This window comes from Mustela putorius, unplaced genomic scaffold (assembly GCF_011764305.1).
Source record: "Mustela putorius furo isolate JIRA1106 unplaced genomic scaffold, ASM1176430v1.1 tig00000640_pilon_pilon_pilon, whole genome shotgun sequence".
NCBI lineage: Eukaryota > Metazoa > Chordata > Mammalia > Carnivora > Mustelidae > Mustela > Mustela putorius.
Genome location: NW_025421432.1, coordinates 222,130 through 248,939, shown reverse-complemented (window position 1 = coordinate 248,939; position 26,810 = coordinate 222,130). Strand labels below are relative to the sequence as shown.

Genomic DNA, 26,810 nt, shown 5'->3' with positions numbered 1-26,810 from the left:
TTATCATGTGAGCCCAGATGAACGACAAGGAAACGGCAAGGCTGATGTTCTTTGTGCTTCTAGAATAAAACTTATAACCATTGAGGTTAAAAACAACCATGTAAGGAAATCTGACAAAAATCTAGATCATTTTTTAAAAAATAATAAATAATGTATAATATATATTTATAATATATAATATATATTTAAAACCACTATTGAAACAGAATTATCTCATGCTAAGGATCATTATCTTAATGATAATATGAAGGCATCACAATTACAAGATTTCAAAATATTACTTATTTGATCTTTATCTGATATCTTTGATTTCTCATTTTGTACATATGCATTTTATAATTTATGTAATTGCTCAATCTACATTTAAAAATAAATATAGATTTATTGGAATTGAATGCCCAAGCATTCTTCCTGAGAGGAATGTGCAGTCCACAAAGTTTAAATGCCTCTGGTCTAGAGCAGCATCTTTCTAATAATATTAGTGTTCCCCTATATGACATTATAGGTTCTGTGGTCAAAAGAGGTTCAAGGATTTCACAATCATGTAATTTTGGAAAATAATGTTCATAAGGGTTCTGGCTCTATAACTGTCAATGTACAATCACATAGAGCCTTTAAGAAATTCTAAGATCAGTTTAATTTCTTTTCAAACTTACTTAGCAAAGAACCTTTTTTCTCACATTTTTAACAACTGTGATGGTGCATGTGTTTTCTAGTAGGTATTGCAGAAATTACAGAAGATCTAGATATTTACCATGAGAAAACTTCCACTTGAAAAGTATAGAAATATCAATCCAAATATACAGAGAAAAATCTTACATATTATAGTTAGACAGACTCTGGCTTGAATTTTGGTTCTGAAACATTAATTATATAATCTTGAAATATCACTTAAAATCCTTGGATGGAATATCTGCTTCCCTATTTGTAAGGCAAAGCCAAAAATACCTAGTCTGTTGATTAGTTTTATTGATACTGCTTTACAAATAAAGGATTAAATAAGAAAATATATTAAAGGATTATCATAGAAGGTGGAACTCTCTAGACACCCACTGTAAGTTTTTGTCTCATTACCTTTATACTATGTGATTTTTTTAATGAAGAAAAATCTACATATTTTATAAATGTTTTTGCCTTTAAACCAAAACAAAACAAAAAACTCCCAGGGAGTTAACTAATATGACAACTGTTTTGAGTACTAACATACAAAGGGATAAATATGAACACGTGAAATACATAGAACCCTGTAACAGTCAATATTTTAAGCTTTTCCCAAATATAACATTTAGCATGTTTATAAAAGAAAATGATCTGATTCATTTCTTAAGTTTCCCCAATTTCTTAGTATTTCCCAAATACTAAGGACATCGATTTTTGAATTGCTTTCTATATGCCTATCAGTAGAAACAAGCTAGGATGAGCAGTCAGTAACAGTCCCTGAGGGGTGACTGCCCCACGTGGGATGTCCTCCCCAAACCTCCTCCCCTCTAGGGGGTTTATTATGTAGAAAAAGTATCTACTCTGCAAACAAAGTTTCAAGTCCATGCCCAACCAGACTGCTGCTGCTAAGATCCTCCCTTGTAGAAAGTGCAGAGCTGACACTAAACACAGTTTAGCGGTCTTACCAGGTTCTGTACCATGCACATTCTTTCACTTCTCAGTTCAGCTACTAATCCATATATATCCACAAAATCGTGGTCATTTATATGTTGTGTCAAGTGGTCCAGAGCAATAAAAACTCCAGTTCTTCCAACTCCAGCACTGCGGGAGGAATAAGATTATACAAACATTGTTCATCATGTTGATAGTGATGAAGAAAGAGAACTGTGAACTATGGTAGTAATATACTCTCAACAGGTCCTTTTCTTACTTGGAGGAACTTTTTTTTTTTTCAAAGATTTTATTTAAAGATTTTATTTGATAGACAGAGATCACAAGTAGGCAGAGAGGCAGGCAGAGAGCGAGAGGAGGAAGCAGGCTCTCCGAGGAGCAGACAGCCTGATGCAGGGCTCGATCCCAGGACCCTGGGATCATGACCTGAGCTGAAGGCAGAGGCTTTAACCAACTGAGCCACCCAGGCACCCCTTGGAGAAACTTTTTTTGGAGAGTCTTTAGATTTGTGTTGTTACCGAGACTGTCTAGATAGATCAAGATGATTAATATCAGCACTCTATCAAATGTTTGAGGTTTTGTTTTGTCTGGTTATTTTTTCCAGTTGAACTTTTCCACTTCTTTCGTATTATAAAGGAGATAGTTGGAGAAGTATAGAGAAGAGTTAAAAAAAAAACTGTTGAAAATTCTTGGGGCGCCTGGTGGCTCAGTCAGTTAAGTGTCTGTTTTGGGTTCAAGGTCATGATCCCAGGATCCTGGTTCTCTGCTCAGCAGGGAGTCTGCCTGCCCCTCTCCTTTCGCCCCTCCCCGCAGTGCGCTCCTTCGCTCACTCTCTCTCTCTCAAATAAATAAATACAGTCTTTTAAAAAATTGTTGAGAATTCTTAACACCAGAAACTTTGTATTGAACATATTTTTGGTTACCAATAGAAATGCTAAACATTAAAAACATCCTACTATTTAGTCCGATAGCATTTCTCTGTATCTTGTTGGTAATCTCTTGTGTGTTCTTTTCACTTTCTTTTCTTAGATTTTTTTTTTTTACTTCCTATAGATAAAAAAACTGAAAAGCTATTTTTAAAAAAAAAAAATTAGTTTAGCACCCAGGGACAAGTATGTGCTCCATAGAAACATTGAATTGATAAACTTGACAAGACTCGGGTGCCTGGGTGGCTCAGTGGGTTAAGCCGCTGCCTTCAGCTCAGGTCATGATCTCAGGGTCCTGGGATCGAGGCCCGCATTGGGCTCTCTGCTCAGCAGGGAGCCTGCTTCCTCCTCCCTCTCTCTGCCTGCCTCTCTGCCTGCTTGTGATCTCTCTCTGTCAAAATAAATAAATAAATAAATCTTTAAAAAAAAAAAAAAAACTTGGCAAGACTTATGCAGAAATTCCCATTAGAAGGACAAGAATCTTGGTATTTGAATGGTTAACCTAGGAAGTAAATATAAAAAGAACAACAAAAGACGTTTGGCAGGTCACCTGGCCTTATAAATGTTACTTTGAACAACATAAAAATGCCATTTTGTAGGTAAGAAATAGTCGAATCTTAGCAATATCTCATGATTCAACCATGTAAGAAATAATGAGCATTTCAATGTAAATTCGATTATGGCAACACATGCGCACATATGTTGAACAGTGGAATCTGTCATGACATCATTCAACATACCTCGAGTGTCAGAGCCTGTCCTAGGCATCTGGGGTACAGCTGTGAACAACAGCACAGAGTCCCTGAACTTATGGAGGTTACTCTCTAGAGGACAGAGAAGGGCTGTGCATAGCTAAGTAAGCATGCATAGAATGTGCCTGGCGGTAAAAAGTGCTATGAAGAAAGATAAATCAGGTTAAGGAGAAGGCATCTCTGATTATGTAATATTTGAAAAGAAACTTGCGTAAGAGAGCCCACAGTTGGGTCTTTGGGAGGGGAGCACTTAGCCCAGGGGAGTGGGGGGAGAAGGGATTTGAGTGGCATGAGTTCTGTGTGCTAGAAGAAGAGCCGGGAGTCCCAGATGGGCAGAGTGCAGTGGGGAGGCGAGAAGGGTGAGTCATCAGAGTGTGCTGCAGGGCTGCAGGTGGAACTTGGGAAGAACAGAGTCAAGGATGACCCCACGGTTTTGGCGCCACACAGAAAGGATCTGCCTGCCATTTACCAAGATGCAGGTTGAGAAGCAGGAGTGAGTTTGGAGACTGAATCAAGCATTCTGTTTTAGACACATCACATTTTCAGAATTTTGTGGTCACTCAGGTTGTCACATCGAATTAGCAGTTAAATGTATGTCTGAGTTGAGGTGAGAAGTTGGGAGTTAGAATAAAAATTCAGTAGACAGTTTCAAATGATGCTAAAAGAGAATTATTAACATGAGCATGCTTTTTTTCTGAACTCTCTTATCCATTCCAATCACAAAGAAGGAGATTCTCTCTCTTTGATTATGGATTGGAGTATAGTTGACACACGGTGTGACAGCAGTTTCAGGGGCGCAACATAGTGATTTGACAAGCCTATGCATTTTGCTGTTTATTACAGTGTAGCTACTCTCTGCTCTCTACTCTGAGGCTACAAAGGTGATATTAGGTCCTTTTCTAACAGACTTCCCTGTCAGCGGCACTGTATGTGCAAGATACAGAGAAGCCGAAGGCAGCTACTGCCCATTAAAGGTTTTAATCATCAATGACCCAGCTTAAAAGCAATCATCAACTTTAGAAGAAAACTCTTACACTATTTACACTATATATTATTCTGTTGAAAATGTTATGTAGAAGAAGGAGAAATGGAATCGGGAGGGTAAAAATAACACTTTAACTTTTTGTTCTATATGCTTTTTAAATCTAAGCATTATTTAGATATTTTATAATTGAATCTAAGCATTTATGTATTACCCTTATAATTTTAAAAAATCCACAGTATTCCTGGAAAATATATAATCATTTAAACTACATGGTGAGTTTTTTTCCACTAAATAAGAGTAAAAATTTGGATGGATTGATATTTTCTTACATCTTTAACCACATTAATTATAGTATTTATCTGTTAGAAAAATTATCAATTATTAGACTTATTATAATTAATAATGTATTAATTATTAATGTGACTAAGATACTATTACTTAAATTTTTATTACAGTAAAGGATACATAACATAAAATTACCATTTTAAGGATTTTTAAGTACACACATCTAAGTTGATGTTAAGCACATTCACAAGGCTGTGCAGCTGTCACCACCATCCATTTCTAGAACTTTTTCATCATCCCAAATAGACATTCTCATTAAACAACTAATTAGACAATGTGCCCATTAAATAACAATCGTCCTCTCTCTCTCTCTCGAGTCCCTGGTAGCCACAGTTCTACTTTCTATCTCTATGAATTTACCCATTCTAGGTATCTCCTGTAAGCTAAATCATAAAATAGTGTATTATTACCTACTTTTTCTCTGGTTTACAAACCAATTATCAAAGAGACTCAAGTTGAGACATATTTAAGTTTATTATGATAGAAAACAATCAAATCCATCTGTTCAGAAAAAACTCTGAATTCTAAACAATCTTGAGTTCTATTTCTTAGAGTGTTAAATACCAATTAAAAGAAAGTGGAGAAAAACTTCAATTTATAGTTATATTCCCTTAAGTATGTCCAAAGATCTAGTCAAAGGAAGACACCTGTGTAGCTAAAATTTGTAAAAATTGTTGTCATACTTGGGTTGCTCACTTAATTTGGTCTTTAAATTTTGTTTTCTTTTATTCTTTATAACTCAAATCTAAAAATTTGCTTTTATGAAAAAAATTTAAATTATGGTAGTAGGTTAATGCCAATTGACATAATAAAGGATCAGATGTTTATCTGTAAAATTCTTAAAATCTTACACACACACACACACACACACACACACACACACGCATCAATGAGGGGCTACTATTAAAAAAAAAAAATTGAAGACTTTCGTTTGAGAGGCATAATCCAGTCAAGAGTTCAAAAAGATTCCCTTACCAGTAAGATACTTTCCCTTGCTTTTAGACACCTTCACTACTCATTTTATTTTTGCCATCTAACCTTTTATAAAGTTAAAATTTGATCCATTACAACCAGTAAAACATCTGAAAACTGGAAATTGGAATGAAGCTACATTAATATTCTGCCAGAAAATAACCAATGGTATCATGATAATAAAAGGACCACATTGACTTTAAAGACCATATCTAGTGTTTCATATAGGTTCTGGAAGTATCTTCCTTACCTGCAGTGAACAATCATGGGTGTGGTGTCATGCGCTCTGCTTGCTCGAACCAATTTTACAAAGTGAACTAGAGGGGCACTGTTTTCAGGGACCCCGTGCTCAGGCCAAGCAGTAAAGTTACACTGTCGAACAGTCATGCAATCTCCATGCTAGGTAGCGTGACAGATTAAAGAAGCATGACATAATTATTAAAGTATCACGATGAAGGTTTAAGGCAGCTGACATCCTACCTTTTAAAGGTGATCTTTTAAAAATGACTATTTACCAAACAGAGGAACCTGTTTTTCATGATTTCCTGCAAGACAGATCTTCTATGATTGTTACAATAAAGCAAGTTGCCTTCCAGTATGAATGGAACAAGTAAAAAAGCTTGCGAACAGATGATAATATATAGATAATATAGATGTTTATATTCAAATGTAATGTAATATTTGGTAGCACAAGAATAGGAGATTTTAAAATAGTTTCGATCCAAAATTAAATAAACACATTCACCTATTATTCAAAACACAAGTATTGAGTGTCTGATAATGTCAGAAAGTATAAAGATCCTTGTGCCATTTTCTGTCAGTATAGGCATTGATACGAACTGATAAAGTTGGGATCCCACAGTCTATCTTCAGTATCAGTTCTGGATTAAATAGACAATCAAATTATTAAAATAAAGAGATGAATGATTAGGGAAATTCCTGTTTTAAGGAATTTAAAATTTTTCACTTTATAGTTTCTTCATCAAAGAAAAACCTAATCTATAATTTCCTTCTTTTTTTTTTTTCCTCTTGTCTACCTAAGAATTTGTTGTTCATTGGTTAATATAAACTTTAACCATAAGATTTGGAATTAAACACAGTGACCTAGATACTGAAGTCAGTTATCAAAAATTTCTGTTTAGAAAATAAGAGGAAAACACTGTTGAATATAGAGGTATTGTAGCAAGGGACAGTTCTAGAAATTAATTTTACTTTTAGACAGAGCACTCATATCTACTATTGTGTTCCCCTCCCCTCCCCTTGTTTTACCCTTTCAATTTTCAGATCCCTGATGGTCCAGTCTATTTGTACATCCTCCATTAGCTTTGTAATCACTATATCTCCAAAGACAGTAACTGGTTTGTTGTCCTCTGGCCAATACTGATGGCATCTGATCTGCATTCAGAGAAAATCACCAGTCATAAGAACCATTGTTATATGGATCGATGTATCACAGTTATTGCTACTAAGTTAAAACTGCCTTATAGATGTCCAGGTATTGATGACTCACAGTATTAGCAGAAATTGCCACACACATATATTTAGACATGTAAAATAACATCTTGTGAACAGATTTTCAAATAACTTACCCTTCCTTTTTCAAAACACTGAGTTAGCATTACTAATGTTTTTGCTCTGGTTTCCCATACCATTCTCCAAAAATCCCCAACTGTTCCTGGTAATGGACCTTGAGTGGCAATAAATTCATTTGGACATAAGTAGCCCTAGAAGGATATAATGACAATATTAAATCAACATTTATACATACAGTATTTTTTAGTTTTTGAGTAATAAAAAAAAAATGCACTAATTGTAAAATATCTAATAGAATGTGGAATTCACCCACAATATCATTATCCAGAATGAAATGTCATTAACATTTTGGTCAATTTCTTTACAGTATTAAAATATGTACATTTCTCCACCGATATAATATTTATGAGTTCCTACTGTGTGCCAAGCACTGTCCTAGGATCTGGAGATTCATCACTGACAAAAAACACTAAAATTCCATTCTTAGTTATTTTATATTCTCTATATTTATACAAATAAATATACTGATATTTACTTTATATTATCTATTTATTACATATTAGGGAAGATAGACATTAAGTCCATTAATAAGTCTGTTAAATAAGCAAATTACATAAAACCTTTAAAAGAGGTATATGTTATGAGAGAGGGTTTTCAGAAAATTTGATGTTCAGAAAAGACTCACTGATGACATCTAAGGAAAGACTTGAAGAAGTAAGGCAGTAAGCTCTGCAGGATTTTGGGGCCAGTGTTCCTGGTAGAAAGTCAAGTGTAACATTAAAGAAAAAAAAAAGTGCCTAGAATTTTCTATGAACACTAAATGGCTAGAGTGGAGTAAATGAGGAGGGGACAGATACAGAAGATAACAGAAGAAAGAACGGAGGAGGGAGGATAGGATGCTTTAGGTCCTAGCAGGTAATTATAAGACTTCGGTTTTCACTCAGGATGATCTAGAAAGCTGTTGGAAGGCTTTAAATATATAGAGTGTATGGTTTAATAGTTTTACTCTGGTTTCTGAGAGAAGACCAGCCTATATGGGTTAAAAGTGAAAGGAGAGTAGCTAGAAGGTTATTGCAATGATACAACCAAGGGGTTAGTTAGGGTGATAACAGGGGGGATGGTGAGAAGCGAAAGGATCTGGATATACTTTGAAGACTGAGTCCAAAGAATTTGTTGATGGACTGGATATTGGGTATTAAAATCAGTAAAAATTTTAAAGGAAGGTTTGGAAGACTTTGGGATATGCAGGTTTGAAGGGAAAATTGGAAATTCGTTACAGACCCGTTAAACTTGAAATCCTTGTTAGATATTCAAGTGGGAATATTATGAAGGCAATTGGGTATATGAGTTTAGAATTCAAGAAGAAATCCAAACTGGAGACATAAATTTGAAAGTAATCAGGCAACCCACGGAATGGGAGAAGATCTTTGCAAATGACAGTACAGACAAAAGGTGGATATCCAGGATCTATAAAGAACTTCTCAAACTCAACACACACAAAACAGACAATCATATCAAAAAAATGGGCAGAAGATATGAACAGACACTTCTCCAATCAAGACATACAAATGGCTATCAGACACATGAAAAAATGTTCATCATCACTAGCCATCAGGGAGATTCAAATTAAAACCACATTGAGATACTACCTTACACCAGTTAGAATGGCAAAAATTAGCAAGACAGGAAACAACATGTGTTGGAGGGGATGTGGAGAAAGGGGAACCCTCTTCCACTGTTGGTGGGAATGCAAGTTGGTGCAGCCACTTTGGAGAACAGTGTGGAGATTCCTCAAGAATTTAAAAATAGAGCTTCCCTATGACCCTGCCATTGCACTCCTGGGTATTTACCCCAAAGATACAGATGTCATGAAAAGAAGGGCCATCTGTACCCCAATGTTTATAGCAGCAATGGCCACAGTCTCCAAACTGTGGAAAGAACCAAAATGCCCTTCAGTGGAGGAATGGATAAGGAAGATGTGGTCCATATACACTATGGAGTATTATGCCTCCATCAGAAAGGATGAATACCCAACTTTTGCAGCAACATGGACGGGATTGGAAGAGATTATGCTGAGTGAAATAAATTAAGCAGAGAGAGTCAATTATCATATGGTTTCACTAATTTGCAGAGAATAACAAATAACATGGAGGACATGGGAAGATGGAGAGGAGAAGGGAGTTGAGGGAAATTGGAAGGGGAGGTGAACCATGAGGACTATGGACTCTGAAAAACAACCTGAGGGTTGTGAAGGGGTTTGGGGGGGTGGAGGTTGGGGGAGCCAGGTGGTGGGTTTTAAGGAGGTCATGTATTGCATGGAGCACTGGGTGTGGTGCAAAAACAATGAATACTGTTATGCTGAAAAGAAATTAAAAAAAAAAAAAAAAGAAGTAATCACCACACAGCTAAAGCACAAGATTAGATAAAATTATCAAGGAAATGAATTCGGAAAGGAAGAGTAAATTCAAGGATTGGGCTCTAGATAATTCAGGTGTTTGGTGGTGAAGGAGAAAATAGAAAACCAACCACACTGAGATGAAAGAGTCAGAGCTGTAGAAGGAAAATTGAGAGAATGATGTTCTGGATGCCAGAAGAAGAAAGTATTTCAAGGATGAGGACAGTTAACACGAATCAATTTATAAAATGTTTCTCCTGGTCATCTGCATTTTCCTTTCTCAGGGACTAAATGTACTTTGGCACTATAATATTCTATCAACGTGGGAACAACTATGATGTTTTTGATGTTATTACAGCTCCTTTGCATCATGGCCTTTAATCTTTAACTTCTAATTATGATAAAAAATCTCTTAGGTTAAAGTAATATCAGGCATAGGGTTTAGTGCCTTTCTCTTGTTCTATTATGTTTCCATTGTTAATTTTCTTGAAAGCCCTTCTAAACTCATTTGTAAAGTTAGTGGTTGTTTATAGGGACGCAGCATCTCTTTCCCTCCCTACCTCTCTCCCATAGTTCTTCCATCATCAAACTGTTCCCAGCTCTCTATGAATCCTAGCTATGCATAGGAGCGCAATTCTTAAGGACAGGTGAGGGCAGAGAGGTAAAGTTAAATTAACCTAGTTTCAGACCCTGACCTGGAGTTTCCCAATCTTAAAGGATATCCCTCAGATGTACTTATAGTATCTTACTTCTCCCTTTTTCTCTCCCAGACTTGAGTTCTTTTGCTTTTCCATCTGAAGACTAATTATTCTGTTTTCTTCCCTACCTCCCATTATGGTTCTCCTCCCTTTTTCCTCTAGCACTGGGACATATAGGAATCCAGAAACCATTTGTAGATGGCCTCTGTCTTTTGCTCCTGGAACAAGTGTTCATGAACTCTCAGATAGAAGTGTCATGGAACAAAATGGGGGAGGTGGAGGGAATTGATACATCTGACCTTTCTTTCTGAGACGTTTTCACTCTTTCTGAGGGAAGATTGCCCGAATTTGGGGATGGCAAAGTAAGGGCCATTGTGGTATCACGGCTTTTCTATTTCCATCTATTTCTGGAATTCCAAGCAAAGAAGATTTACCTAAAGCCTAAGAGCAGCAATATCCTTCCACTACAATTCTGAAATCTGCCTTAACCTACATTAAGATGTTTTCCATCCGGGCCTGCTTCCCATGCAGCTCAGTAATGATTATGCATATCATTACGTATGGGTCATAGTGACTTTGTTGTAAGATTTATTATATTACAACGTTACTTGATTATAGCAGGATATATATATATTCAGAATCCTTAGTTTTATTGCTCACCCTACATTATCATCTTCTTATAGCTGCTTCCTGACAACCTGTAATATTTAAAGGGAGCACTGGGTGTTCATGAATATTCCTTTGTTTATGTAAATCTGTTTGGTTTAGTTACACCTACTAAAACTGTCAGTTTCCTTTCTAATCATATTCATACCCTATACTGTCACTCTATGTCTGGTTGAACATTAGAGAATGTGAGTTATTCTTTTGTACCTACTTATTAGTGAATAAAAATGGTACAAACAAGAGATACAACCATTTGTGCTTGCCCTGTTCTGTAGTATCACAAAACATATGATCACTAGCACATTGATTAAATTTAAATGCATATATGCAACATTCTGTAAATCAAAGTAAAACTTCAACATAGTATGGAGTTTGGGCTGTAATGAAAATTAGTAAGCACAAGATTTCACCAAAATCTTTAGAGAAGAATTATATTTTCCAGGGCATCAATCATTTGAAAAATGACTAAAATATGTCACCACAGTAGACAATGTGTGTGGTTTTTCAAAATGGATTTAAAGTTCTTGCATAAAAATAGGCTGGAATTCAAAGGATGCTTTAACTCCTACAAACACTCGCTCATTTCCCCTATTAAAAAAATCTCAAATTCTCTCTTTATATATTCCTTTCAGAATAAGACCCAATATATGATTGAAATTTTGGAGTCATTATCAACCAATAAAGAATTTAGAATGAAAATTTCCCCCTTAACAGGGGTTTCAAGGGAACGAGACACAGAAGATGTTATGTTAATGGGGAAAAGCTGGAGCAACACAGAAGCAGAGTCCCAGTGGGACTAAAGGGCAGGCCTGGGAGTGACCTATGAATAAGAAAAGAATACAAGACTGTGGACACTAGAGGAAACCCTCAAGTGTCTGTAGGGTCACCGTAATAAGGATGGCTAACTTTGCTATATATTAGAATTGAACCCAGTGGGTGAAAATATAAGGGGAAAAATCTTGTTTTTATAAAAACAACGATATATTGGAGCTGTTCAGAGATAGAGTCTTCTGGCTTAGGAGAAAGTAGGTGAATCAATGCCAAGAGAGGCTAACATCTAATTATCAGGATTTTTTCAGAAGCAGCTTTGAGGCAAATGGTTGAATTTAATAACCACAAGGTCAAGGGCAATTCCATGTGTCAGCCCTGGTGCTGGTCTTGGGTACATTTCAAGTTTCTATGTACCTGTGATAGTGATGAGCCCCGAGAGCACAAGAGAGCCATGAAAGAGAGGGAGAGAGAGATCCCTAAAACACTTTGGTGTCATTCAATTTTTAATCCAATACAGTAAGCATTTATTATCTATGATGTGCCAATTAGTACATTAGGCATGTAACAATTCATCTCATGTTGGTTCATTTATGTTTTTTGAGCAGCTACAATGAATGCACATTCTACAGGTAACTGAGGATCAAAGAAGAACATGACATTGTAGTCTCCTTGAAGGACTGAAAATCTAGATGGCAAAAAGAGCATAAAATTTTTATATTGTATGGACATAACTATATTTGACTTTTTCTTTATAAGAGAGATTGACAGACATCATTGCATACAAAGAATTTACTGACAAACATTAATTAGAGGAAAGGCCTGGGGATATGTAGCTTGAAGTTATGTATCTGTCACTTGGTAAATTGAAATCTCTATTAGGAGCCCCTATTTTTGCATCTATAAAATGGGGGTAACTAGTGTTGTTGTAAGGAATTTTATGCACATAAAATGCATAGAGTTTATAATAAATTTCTTATTTAAAATAGTTGGAAGAGTAATATAATCAAAGTATTCATGTTTTATAAGAATATAAAGCAAAACAAATAGCAACTTACAGAAACATAGCTGGCATTAATATAATCTGATCCTGGAATACTAGCGTCAGCTATCAGCTTCACTCTGTTATTATTATCTAGAGGAAAATATAAGACAGTAATGCTAATTCATTGTTTAAATTGCCACTACTTGATTTTACTATAAAAGTAATACAAAGAAATTCATGATGTAACATTGAATATCACAGATGGTAGTAAAATTAAAATAGAAGTTCCCTCTTATCCCATATTTCCACTACCCAGGTACAATGACTATTAATATGTTCTTGTATATATTTCTAGAATCTATCCAATTTCATAAAAACTAACCATAAGTGGAGTGATAGACATTCTTTTTTGCATTTTTTTCATTTACCTATATCTTTCCATATATTCATAAACAAAAATATCTAGGTTATTATTTTAAACAGTCATATCATATTTCATTGTTCAAATATAACATACTAATTTAACTCATGATGATTTCAACTCACCTCATTTTGTTATTGTAAAATGATACGTAAATATAACTAAATTTTTTGCCTATATGTTGTGGCCTATTTATAGAATACATTACGAGCAGCAAAATTCCCGAATACTGTCATGCATTTCAAATTTGGAAGATATTGCCAAATTGTTCTCTAAATATATCAACTTATACTCTGAATAAAAGTGTTTGAAAGTGAACAATTCTGTTTCCTTTTACTTTCTACTACAAGATATTGTTAAACATTTTAGTTTATGATTATTTTGATAGATACAAATTGATGTCTCATAATACTTATTCTTATTTCCTTAAATATAAAAGCAATTCAGCTGAGCTTCTTTGCTTGTGTATTGACCATCTTAAATACCGTTTTCATTAATGGTCATTTCATATTATACTATTTTTCTATTTAAAAATATTTTATACAAAGATATATCATGTTACAATTTTAATACACACTACATGTATTGAAATATTCTTCTAATTTTTTGACCCTATCCATCAATGTACCTAGCCTAGCTATCTTGCCATACATAAAATGTATATTTTTTAATAATCAAAATTATAAAGTTTTTTTCCTCATAGCATCATGATGACTTCTTGTGTTATTTCACACAAATGTGTCTTTCATACCAATATTATTATTTTTACAAATCTTCCATTCATATTTTCTTCTAGAACTTTAATGGTTTTTCTGCTTTTAACTATTTCAATCTTTGATCCATTGGGATTTATTATTATTTTTTATGGAAGTAGGTAAAATCTATCTTCTATTGTTTGTTTCTTTGTTGCCATTTGGAGCAATGAAGTCCCAGTTTCTTAATATTTCCTCACTTCCCCCTTATTCAAAATACCACTCTTATTATACACAAGATTGCTCCATGTATTTCTAAGACTATTTCTGGACTATTTATTCACTTCCATTAATTTATCTGCCCATTCTTTCTTTAATACCAAACTTTTAATTATTATTCTTTAGACTATTTTAAGATCTGATAACATTAGATTCCCCAATCATTATTTTTCTTCAAAAAAGGGGTTCATATTATTTTTTTTTGAGGATTTTTACCAAGTTGGTATATGGGTAACTCAATTAGAATGTCCAGTGCTAATTTTAGCAAGGAATGGAAATGATACAAAATACCTATTATACATAATTATTTTGATTTTTTTAAAAAAATCTCATTGGGAAGGCACTCAGTAGTGGGGGAAAATGGGTAAATGGTGGGTTTGAATTCCAGAATTCAAATGAATGGCCATGCATTTAGAGCCGTTCAAATATGAGTGGCTTTAGGTGCATTTCTTAACTTCTCTGCTCCTTCACTACCTCGCCTATAATATACAGTTACAATATTTATTTCGTAGAATCCTCATGAAGAAAACGTACATGAAAGCTTATGGAACTTCTAAAGCTGAATAGGATTTGATTAAACTTAAGCACATGCTACTTTTCCAACTTTGCTGTATTGTTAGTGATTCAAATGACCTGCCTGATACGCTTAGAGATGGGGAATGTTTAAGCAAATTTATGCAAATGATTTATGTCCCAAAGACTTTGAATTTGGTATGACCTAACTATTTTAATGACATTGTGGCTATTCCTGTAACTTAGGAAGGGAAGCCATCAGGTTTCTGTTCATGCGATATGCCTGCTTGTAACTATATGAGTCAACCACAAGCTAAAACTTTTCTTCGTGGTGTTGGAACATTTCTGAAGGTCATAGTGTCCTGTCAAACAGAGATTTGGAAATCTCTTCTGCAAGCATTTGCTGCTAATTCTAGTATCTTAAAGCCCTGTAAGCTAATATCTTCTAAAATGCACTGTGATATTTGAAATCCTACTTCCTGCATTACTCAGGGGAAACAATGCACTTCACTAAGCTGTCTCAAGCTAAAATTCAGAGTCTATTAAAATGAATTCATTCTCTACGGGAGGAAAAAAAAACGTTTCTTCAGCTTAATGGCTTCTCTGCAAGCACAGTGGGAGAATATATTAAGTTTAAACATCTCATTTGCTTGTTCTGTGTGTGTGTGTGTGTGTGTGTGTGTGTGTGTGTGTGGCCGGGGAGTACTTGCCATCAGAAGTGGCTGAGATTAGAGCTTGTCTTCTCACTCAGGTTAGGAAAGTGGGCTTGTTATATCCAGACTATACACCCCAAGGGCCTGTTATTAAATTTTATTCACCCCCAAAATTAACAGCTTTAAAAATAAGCAATCTATTGATTACTAACAATCATAAGAATTAACATCAAGAGCTTTCCATGTTCCAGTATTGGGCAAAGTGATTTACGTAATTATTTCATTTAATCCTCCCTATAACCTTATGAAGTGGACACCACGGAACAGTATGTCCAGTCACTAAGGCAGCTAGTAGGTTCACAGGATTGTAGCCCAGGAAGTTTGATCAGAGCCCACACATTCTTAACATTTTTTACTACATAGCTGGGCAGTACATAGTTAGCTGGATCAATAAATTATTCTCATCACATTCTTGAAAAATAGAGAAATCTACCTAACAAAATTATTTCTTATAGGAGCTCCAACTCTCTAAGAGCACAGTTAAGAAAAAGATTTTCTACAAATGCATTACAGGATATTGAATGTAGATGCAATACACTTGAAAAATTATTGTAAGTTTTCTGTACTGAAATGAAGAAGAAAGCAGAAAACAATTGGACATTATCCATTTGACTCTAGCAAAGGTGAAAAATGTATGAAATGCCAATTATAATATCCCAAACACTCTTGATTTATAACATAATTCCATCAGCAACAATTACTTTTTGTCTTAGCTTCTTAGATTAGAAGAAATTGGGCAATCAGACTTTTCAGGTCTCCTTGTTGTTTTAAGGTTATTTACTTTCCTTGACTGCTCTTATTCTCTTCCTATCCTATAAGGAATAATCTATATGGTCTGACCTTTCTTTCAGCTGGGATGTGAATCTGAATAATAATGTACTTGGATCTTCATAATAAAAGAGTGATTAAAAAATATCTTGGGTTGCCTGGGTGACTCAGTCAGTTGGGCGTCTGACTCTTGATTTTGCCTCAGGTCATGATTTTGGGGTTGAGAGATTGAGCTCTGTGTCAGGCTCTGTGATCCGGCAGAAGTGTGTGCTCTGCGTGAGATTCTACCCCTCCCTCTCCTCCTGCCCTTCCTTCTGCTTGCACTCTCTCTCTCTTTCTCTTAAAATCTTAAAAAAAATCTTGCTACTGTGTCAAATTTTTATGTATTTTAAATTAGATACTCTTTGGTCTTTGGAAATAAGTTAGCTGTATTTGGTTTGCTTATTTTATATATACTGATGTAAGTTACTCCAGCCAAATATATGATTGTAAATAAATATTAAATATTCCATAGAAACTGTCTTTTTAAAACAAGATTTCTTATTTATTTATTTTTAAGAGAGAGGGAGAGAGAGAACATGGGAGCGCACGAGTCAGGGGAGGAACAGAGGGAGAAGCAGGCTTCCCACTGAGCAGGGAGCCTGGTGCAGAACTTGATTCCGGGACCCTGAGATCATGACTTCAGCTGAAGGTAGACGCTTAACTGACTGAGCCACCCAGGCACTCAGTAACTGTCTTTCAATCAGATTACAGTGTTTATTTTCACAGAACAGCACTGAATAGGCATGAACCAGTACCAAAGAAATTTAGGTAACGACAAATATAAAAACACGAGAATTTCCGTTATCTTTTAAATTTACGATGCATTGAAACCAGGTTAACTCTCTGAAAAGGAAAACAAAAGGACCTATTGAGAAACTTTGTGCCACAGAAATTTAGAGAGTCTATACTAACATTCCGTACTTCCTACAAAAGTGTCTGATTTGTCAACTTGCTCCTAAAGTCATTTACTTATGACTTGCTTTGTTCCAGAAGGGATTTGGGGGTGATTAAAGCTATTTGCATTTTCATTTTATCCTAATTGTTGGGAATTAGCAGATTCCACTAGATTACTACTTCCTATATCACATTTCCCTAAATTTGTTTACTTCATGCCTCAGTTATCCTCGAGTTCTAGAATATCAGAATTCAGTCCATGCCCTCCTATCTACATCCTTTATGATTTTACACTCTGTTATTGTATCCTCCTTCAATCTATGTCTTTCTAGACAGAAGAGTTAATTCTTCAGTAAGGAAATTTCCCAATATAGTTTTGAAAATGCACAGAACATACAAAAATGTATATTTATTAAAAATACTTTCAGATTAGGAATATTTTAAAATTCTAGATTTTGAAATAATAGTAACAATATTTTAGAATATCACAAAAAGCATATTGAATCAGAATATAGATAGGAGGCACATCTGTTCAAAAAATGTAATATCAAATATATAGCTATTATGATCAGAATTTTTCTTTCACATCATTGCTAATTTTTAAAGTGACAATGCAGTTTTTCTTATTGATTGAAAAATGAAGGTTTATTTACTATGGTGAGACACTACCCTGTTTCCTTTGTAAAACCAATCCTGGTAAGCACACATTTGCTTTGATCTCCAAGGAATATTTCGCAACACAACTTTTATATTCTATAAGAAAGCACTGCCCTGCTTTTAAGGGAAATGAATGCACAAAGTTACGTTTCTCTTTTCACTGGAGAACTAGATCTGTAGGAAGATGTTACAGAGATTCATTACTTGGGTTAAATTACAAAGCTAAGAAAATATTAGGTCTACAGTTTCTTGCACCTGCATAAGTGAACCTTGTATGAACAAGCTGAAAATCATGTACATTATCTTTACTAAAGATTAACAAAGCAAGAGAGATACCATTTGAAAATTACTGCTAATAAAATGCATTATTGTAATTTGATTAATATGTAATATAATAGGTTTAAGAAATAAAAAGACTAAGATGCATTTGGTGCTCATTTTAAAAATATTTTTCAGGTGGAAACCAGAGACAGTAAGGGCACATACATGGTTTTATGTTTGGAAAGCGGTTTTTTGCTCGGTTCCAAGGCAGATCAGCATCAGTTGAAGAAAGATCCTGAAGAAATTTTGGTAGTTCCTGTGGAATGAAGTCATTGCAAAGTTGAGATTTATTTCAGAGGTAAACAAGAAATTCTACTTAGGAAAAAAACGTTCTTTATTCTAAACCTTTTTACTTTTAAGTTATAAACACCTCTCATAACTGCAGAAACAAGGTCAAATTAATAGCAATGAACTTCCACAACCACTTACTGAAAATGTCCTGAATAAAATTGGCAAGTTGGGCTGTCGCTTCCTCTGGGATAATTTCTTTGTACTTTTGGAAGCCCTAAGATGTGGCAACCGTGTTAATAATAGCCTTCTCTATACTTTATTAATGGTTTCATCAGGAACACACTGATTATTATTTAATATTTTAATGTCTACTTAGTAGGGGAAGGGAGTTCAGTGATTTATTTTTTGTTTTTTCTCCTCAGGCAGTGTGATTTCATGCCTATTAATTGGTACAACATTGGTCAGTTTAAGAAGATGCCAAAGGTCAATTTCCGTTCTCAGTAGGCATTGTTAAATCGATACTGGAATGCAAAGGTGCGACTAAGAATTATCAGACACAGATGAAGGGTCAAGGAGATCCGTTATTGACATTTTGGTAAAAAATGATATTACCCCTTCATCCTTAAGAAAGTTGGTGCAAGAAAATGCATTCATTATTTTGTTGAGCTGGTGTTTTATACTTACAAAGTTTATAGTTTTTCATTTTAGAAATGTCTCAACTTGCCAAATTCCTTAAAAAAGTATTAAGAATTTGTGTTTTTACAATTTTTTCAACATTTATTAGATGAGTCTCCCTTTCCCCCTTATTCTTCCTCAGAAAGAAAATCTTTGCCTGTGGTTATGTGCAGTGCAAGCATTTGAAATCTGGTGTATTGGCATAAAAGGCTTAGAAAAAATGTGTTTAACTAAGTAGGGAATCTTTGGATAGTTTCCCTGTGTCAAGGTGTTGGGAATATATGTCCGTGTGTCCGTAAGAGACAAAGGAATAGGGGGGAAACACAGGTGAAATGGAAATCTCCTGAAAGCTGGTACTTTTTTTTCTGTAATTATTTCACATAGAAGTTTCCATTCATAGATTTAAATGACTGTGGCCTTGATAATCAATACCCAATTACCAGGTTGAGTGTTTGGATAGTAATGTGACACTTGGCAGCCTTTTTCTTATCAGAGAACACAGGCCTTCCAGCATCCTATGTAGTTCTTTCTTCTATTGTTTTTTCTGTTCAGTGGAATCTCAGATAAGTAAGACTGTTCTTCATCTTTTTGCTTTTGCATTCTTTCTCCCTCTCTGGGATATTCTTCCCCTTTCTGTCTACCCATTGGTCTTCTGTTTGTCCAAAAGTGCACCAAACGTTACCTTCTTGTGCATGCTTTTCTAACTGTTATCCAAATAATGTCAGTACTCACTTCTGTCTGCATATCTCTGTCTCGATTCAGTGTATTTATGTATTATTTGTGCAGATCTGCAGTTCTTAACATAGTATGAGCTTCCTTATGGTAAAAGTCATCATCCTAATCTAATAGCTATTAGTGCTTGTATCAGCCACTATTCTTAGTGTTATACATATTCGATCATTTTAGTGTTCACAACTCAGTGAGGAAAATGTTAGTATTTTACAAATGAGGATATTGAGGAACAGAGAGTTTATGTGGTTTGTTCAAAGTCGCTTAACTATTAAGTGTTGAATTGATATATATTAATATGCAAAATATTTTTTTAGAACATTTTATTTATTGTTTGACAGAGAGAAACACAGCAAGAGAGGGAACACAAGCAAGGGGAGTGGGAGAGGGAGAACAGAACAGGCTTCCCGCAGAGCAAGGAGCCGGAGGCGGGGCTCGATCCTAGGACCCTGGGATCATGACCTGAGCTGAAGACAGACACTTAATGACTGAGCCACCCAGGTGCCCCAGTATTTAAGAAAGTTTTTAAAACCATGATCTCCAAAGAGGTTGATCTAGAAATTTTCTCAGTGTAATATATGTGAAAATGTTGTTGCTAATAGAACTTTTCATCTACTCAGTCATGCATAATGTAATTATATTCGCTCCTATTACAGTGAAATTACACTTTTGCTCTTGAAAAATTACAAGTTCTTGCTGTGTAAATGCTAAGAAAAGTTTTATGGTACCATCGATTTTGTTAAGTCCAGGCCAATATTACTTAAGAAGCATAACCAAAGAGCTGTAGGAAATACCATTAATCTTCTCACATTTTGTTATTATTCCCTGAGAGGCTGAAATAGTATAATCCTGAATTATTCAAGCCAATTGCTTAATTCTTTGTTTCATAGGTTCACACACTAAAAATTTCATGGAAAAAAAAAAAAGAAAATTGTTGGTGAAATTTAGAAATCCATTTTCTTATATAAAACAAAATAATTATATAAGTTTGGAAAGAGGTATATAAGTTTTAAAAAAGCTTATTTATAGATCTGATATATACCTCATGCATTAATATAATTTCAATTTTATAGATATATAAAATGCTAAAAGCAATATAATCAATCTTAACTTTTAAAAAGTGTTGAAGTGGAATTTTCTTAACTTCATGTATTCTCCATAGGTGATATGTACTTATTTCATAGTAACTAAAAACTAAGCCTCATAAAACATGGATATTTTTACTTTTAGATAGCTCTAGAAATACTACTTTTGTATTTTCTGGAAACATCATGCTCTGTTCTCAGGTTCATCTATATCCCTAACCTAAACTAAGTGGCAAATATAAAATGGAATTATTTAGTCTCTAAATATAAAATCATTATTTAAATATAAAACCCCATGTATGGTAAAGCCTAAATCTCACACACCAGCAAAAACCAATGAATACAACTTTCCAAATTCTGGATGAAAGAGCAGAAATGAGGCCAGGCTGCCATTGCTAGGGAGGTCTGAAGAGGAGAACCTTTTCCTCACACAGTAGGTGAGTAATTCTGTTCAGGTTGCACCAGAGGCCATCGCGTGTAACATTACTATCCAAACAATCAACCTGGTAATTGGGTATTGATTATCAAGGCCAGAGTCCTTCATGGCCTTGCCTTCTTAAAATGGACATGAAATGTGACACATGAAACGACTGGAGGTCTGGCAATGTTGTGACAACTGCTGGTAACATACCGAAAATTCTTCTTGAAACTTTAGGTTGTTGTTTGTGCAAAGCTCTTCAACATGTTGCAGGAAGGTCTTCTTGCTTACCGGCCTCCAAGCAAAGAGAGGTAGAAAATGGAATCATATTAGATTGGCACTGGCTGGACGATGAACAAGTCAAAGAACAACAGACATTTCAAAACCCATAACCACATAGCCCTTTAAAGTCACTCTGCCATGTTTACAAAATTAACTTTTCCCCTGTAAGTGTGCTTTCTTTGTATCGGTGGCACCAAATCCTTTCCATTTTTAAGTGACTTTATATGATGATTTCACATTGTAAGGAAAAAAGTTATTCAAGTAAATATAAGGGCATAAAGTTATCATTGAGCCCTAAAGCACATAATACCTCTTTGTCATACAGAAAACATTTTATACATTATAAGGTTTTAGAAGATATAAAATATTGCAGTGACCTCATTCTCATAATGACATGGTTTTTAAACCCTAAGGAGTTTAGATATCCCCGTATTACTTCCCAAGCTAAAATACAGACATGCAAGCTTCACCCCAGAGAGAGAGAAAGCATTTCTCCAGTTACCATGCAATTAGTCATGCTTTTATGATTTATATCCAGCTTGGAGGTTTTTCCAGCAAACATACAAAAAAGGAACCACACATTAAGATTCATTGAGTCAGTGAATTTAACAATGACATTCAAAAAGAAGAAAAGATATTTAACAAACTTACTTGATGGATTTTCTATAACTAAGTAACCTGCAACAGAGATTGTGTTAAATACATGATAAGTTGAGGGTATAGCTCTTTCTGAAAGAGTTCTAGATTAAAATCAGATAAATAAAATAAATCCATAGTGTAGGATGTGCTATGCCTTTCTCTGATATGCAATCATTATTCTAAATTCTATTTCCTTTTTCTAACTCATATTATTTGGGCTCAAATATGGTCAAATAATAACTTAGCTTCCCTCTCAAACGAAGATACTCTTTTAGTATCGTTAGGCATTTGGGGTACTATGCTAAAAACAGATCACTTTTTATTATATTGCATAGTATTTAGAGTCTAAGAGAGTTAATATAGATTTTTAAAAAATATTTTCTTTGCCCATAAAGAGTGCTTCACCAGGGAAAGTAGATCTTTGAAAAATGACATCATATTGCCGAAGTTTTATTTCATGAGTGAATTTTGATGAGCATTTAGCCATAAAAAAAAAAAATCACAATTCTTTCAGTTATTTAGACAAAGCTCCTCTGAGAGTTTGTTGGTCATTTATTCATACTCTGAAAAAAATTGAAATAATTTTTAACAGCCAAGTAGACTATGCGAAACACACAAATTCAGAGATGGTAACACCTTTAATAACACGTTTGTCATGCACAATTAACACTGCAAAACCACAAAAAGCACAAAGTATAATGAAATAAAACCAATAAAATATAAACTTTTCAAAGTTTTAGATTTTAAATATTAACAGGGATGATTTCACTACATTCCTTAAGTGAATAATGTTTATAAGAGGATGTGGTTTTTGAAGTAAAGAACAAATAAAAGAAAATAGATTGGAAAAATGTGTCATAATCAATATTATGAAAATGGTACAAAGAAGTATATTCAATGAAGAAAACATGAGTCAAAAGTTCATTTTATTATAAGAATTGGTGAAAAGCGTGGGGGTGCAGGAGCAAATATTACTAAGAAGAATGATAAAATTCTGGTTAATGTGATAGGTGTCCCCAAGGAGATGGAGGTATCTCTCCTCTTCTCAGGGTAGAACCCCATACAGCATCCCATTATCAAACATGGCGTCACAGTGATAAAAGAGCAATGTTTGAGCAGTCTTGGTAGATGAATTTGTAAGCTTCCTACAATAACCTAGAGTGATTCTGAGAAGGCAACAGAGAACTTTTTAACTAAAGGATATGGAAATGGTTGAATAGGCTACTAAATCAGAAGAATCCTCAATTTGGGGTTTGCAACAGGAAGACAGAGTCTGAATTAGAGGCCCTCGACATATTTCTGACATAGCAACAGATAAAATGGGAACTGAGGCAACAGTCAGTCCCTGTTGGAAATAATTACCCTTCAGCAAAGACCAGCAAGAAAAAAATATGACCATGGGCTAGAACCATACTACCCAAATACACTTAGATGCCTGATGCCCCAGTGCCCTTATGCCATCATATTCCTTAGAAACAGGAAAGGCAAGTGAGTTAGGTTGGGTAAAGCCTAATTGACTGAGCTGATAGAAATATGAATGAGATATGAATGAGAAATAGGAATGAGATATTTGAGTTAGCAAGATCAATTTCCCTGCTACCACACAGAAATGGAAATTCTTGAGTTGAATGGGTATCGCTTTCATAACAACAAGGAGCATTATTCAATTTGTGATTGGTGAAATTCAAACACACCACATCTGATTTAATGACAGGCTCATGGTCTACCTATTTAAGGACAACCAGCCTGCCTTCCTACAGTGGGGAGCATCTCTCTTCCTAGAAAATCCAGGAGTATTTGAGGTGGCGTTGGCAGAATATTTTTCCTAGGCTATCTAGAAGCTGAAGTAGAGCTAGCTTCTGGGCAGTCATCAACAAGGCATTTGAAGAATCAGAAGACGTTCATCAAATCCTCAAAAGACATTAAACATGAATAATCATATTAAAATATAAATGCACAAGAAGTAGTTAAAGCACCATGTTATTATTCACATCCTTGCTCTTTTTCTCATTAATGTCTCTTCTCATTTAGAAATTATAACTAAAAAATGTATTTTTCTTTTGTTAATTTCTTTACAGTGAAAAAGAAAGTTGCTTCTTTTTAAACTATTATTTTATTTTGCATCTGAAAGATCTCTCTAAAGATACTAATTTTGAACTGTAACTGGCGAGCTATTGGATCCAGGTGGCTATTTGTGAATTCTTTCCTTACTATAAAATATGAGCGCTTCAAATATCCACTCTAGCAATTAACCAGTTACTTAATCACTTAAGTAAGTAACCAGTTACTTACTTAAGCAAGTTACTTAATCTTTCTGTGCCTCTGTTCCTAATTTGGAAAACAGAGCAAGTATTTGTAAATGAAGCTCATATATTTACAATGCTTAGAAATGCCTTTGGCTTTGGAAGCAATACATAAATATTTGTTAATATCATTAATATTATAAATTGCTATTTCTACTTTATTTTATAAAACTCAAGCTCCTCTTACCCATCTGTCCTACAGTTCACTGATATAAAGGAGGATTTCTTTTTGTTTCCAAGAGAATATTCTATCTTAATTTTACTCAAAACTGGGTAGACTAAAAGATGCTAAAATAAGCAATGAGCTTTCCTCTTTTATTCTTCTTAATCAGGGTCTCAACACAAAGAGTGGTCATAAATATCCAGACTTCAAATCCAAGTCTGGTTTTCTAGTTCTCAATTTAAGATCCTAAATAAATCTCTAAGAACATAAAGATGGTAATAATTCAGTTTTCACATTACCGTGTGAAAGCATTCTCATCATGCCAGCATTTTTAACATTATTCCTTACAAACTACCTTTTACCATTTACCTTTTAACATTATTCCTTATAAACTACCTTTCACATACCCTGTTTGTATTCCAGATTTTTTCTACCATTCCTCTCTCTCAGTTTGCACCATTCTAAGGGTTTTCCTGCAACTGGATCCTACTGATCCTCAATAGCTGATTCGAGTGTTAACTCTTCCATGCACCTCACTCTGTTCTGATATAGAGAAAATGATTTCTTCCTTCCACAAAAAGAAATTCTTATGGGCAAACCACTTTCCCCCTTGTATTATGGTATATAAGCACATGCATTAAGGATAATGTATTGAGGTTCATATGTGCTTAGAGGCAGGGGTAGGATTAATACTGGCTTACCACAAGACCCTCATAACCTTATTCATAGTAGACAATGAATAAATCATTATTAAATGTATAATTGTGGATTCATTCAGACTAAGAAACACAGAAAGCTAAATATAAGTACTGTGCTTATTATGACAGTATCTGAATTTAATGAATTTTCCACTAAAATAGTAAGCAACTGAGAATTCTCAAGAGCTTTAGGTAAGTATGATCAATAGATATATTAATAAACACTCATGAGTCTAGGGTGCCTGTGTGGCTCAGTCGGTTAAGTGTCCCCCTTTGGCTGAGGTCATAATCCCAAGGTCCTTGGATCAAACCCCCCATTGGGCTTCTTGTTCAGTGGGGAGCCGGTGTCTCCCTCTCCCAATCTCCCTGCTTGTCCTCTCTCTCTCTCTCTGTTAAATAATAAAGTCTCAAAAAAAAAAAAAAAAAAAAAAACAACCCCAAAACACTACATGAGTCTAAAAAGCCATATTAGATCCCCTCACAGTAGAAAGTTTATAGGTGTTAGAAACTTTTTAGGAAATTAGATATATGAACAATAAAATCATCTTGCCTATTCAAGTAAGAAAAAGATAGACTTCAAAAAAAGAGTAAGATCTATTTTGGCTTCTTTTTCCTTTGTCCCACTCTCTTTATCCAAACCCAATCACTTTATGTAACCCATTCTTCACATGTGTATATACATAATGTGAGAAACAAGACTTCTAAAGTCTAATTTTTATGCAATTTTCCAGTCTATGCCGATGTCACCAGTACATGTAAACTGAAATTGAAATATCTATCTGGGTAGCCTAAATTGAGAAGACATTTTGGCAAATATTACCTGTTTCCAATAAAAGATTTTTGTGGTTGTGTATTGTATCTGTATCACTGTTTTGATACTTACTCTCATATTGTATGGGTGCATTTTTCTTTTAAGGATTAGTTGCATTCTGGGGTGCTTGGGTGGCACAGTTTGGTTAAGCATCTGACTCTTGATTTCTGCTCTAGTCACGATCTCAAGAGTTGTGAGTTCAAGGCCCCTGTCAGGCTATGAGAAGAGTGGGGTCTCTGCCCGAGATAGTCTCTCTCTCTTTCTCCCTTTGCCCTTCCATCTCACACACTCTCTCTCAAATGACTAAATAAATCTTTTTAAAAAAGGAATTGGCTTCATTCTAAATTTTATTATAGTTTTAAAGTTTTGTTTTTAAATAGGAAAAAAATTAACTTAGACAAGTTAGACAGGGAATTAGAAAAGAAGGTGGGGCATAATACAAAAAAAAGCATTGACTTTTACTGATGAGGAAATTAAATTCTTTTAGGAAAAACTGTTTGGTTAGATAAGTATAAAAAAAAAAAACCACACAGAAATTAATGTGCATGAAGGTCAACAATGTTATTTTAGGAGTGCTATTTTCAAATTAAGTGATCTATGAAAACACTCAAAGAAACTCAAATAGAAAACTTTTTATTACCATTTTTAAAAACAGATTGTTACATGAAGAGCATTTTAGCCTGATATTTTATTCACTTACAATGGTGAATGATACTGTCAAATCAAATTCAGTTCATTATTATATAAATCAATTTGGGAATTGTCCAGATTTCAGTAAGATAACCAACCACGTTCAACAGAAAGGGCTAAACACTTTTTATTACATGAATCTTAGCTGTC

The 26,810-nt window shown here is 34.6% G+C and overlaps 1 protein-coding gene across 2 annotated transcripts in view; it reads right to left on the bottom strand.

Annotated features, from left to right (window-relative positions):
- Positions 1 to 26,810, bottom strand: part of PTPRQ (protein tyrosine phosphatase receptor type Q) — a 194,101-nt gene that overhangs the window by 5,002 nt on the left and 162,289 nt on the right. The window contains exons 36-43 of one of the 2 annotated variants that reach the window (XM_045082935.1): positions 22,008 to 22,034; positions 21,288 to 21,369; positions 18,102 to 18,192; positions 12,710 to 12,786; positions 7,181 to 7,315; positions 6,861 to 6,986; positions 5,842 to 5,990; positions 1,626 to 1,761 (exon numbers count right to left, since the gene is read on the bottom strand). In XM_045082935.1, the coding sequence (XP_044938870.1) occupies positions 1,626 to 1,761; positions 5,842 to 5,990; positions 6,861 to 6,986; positions 7,181 to 7,315; positions 12,710 to 12,786; positions 18,102 to 18,192; positions 21,288 to 21,369; positions 22,008 to 22,034 (823 nt within the window). The remainder of the gene's footprint in view (positions 1 to 1,625; positions 1,762 to 5,841; positions 5,991 to 6,860; positions 6,987 to 7,180; positions 7,316 to 12,709; positions 12,787 to 18,101; positions 18,193 to 21,287; positions 21,370 to 22,007; positions 22,035 to 26,810) is intronic. The other variant, XM_045082936.1, reaches the window with a different exon arrangement.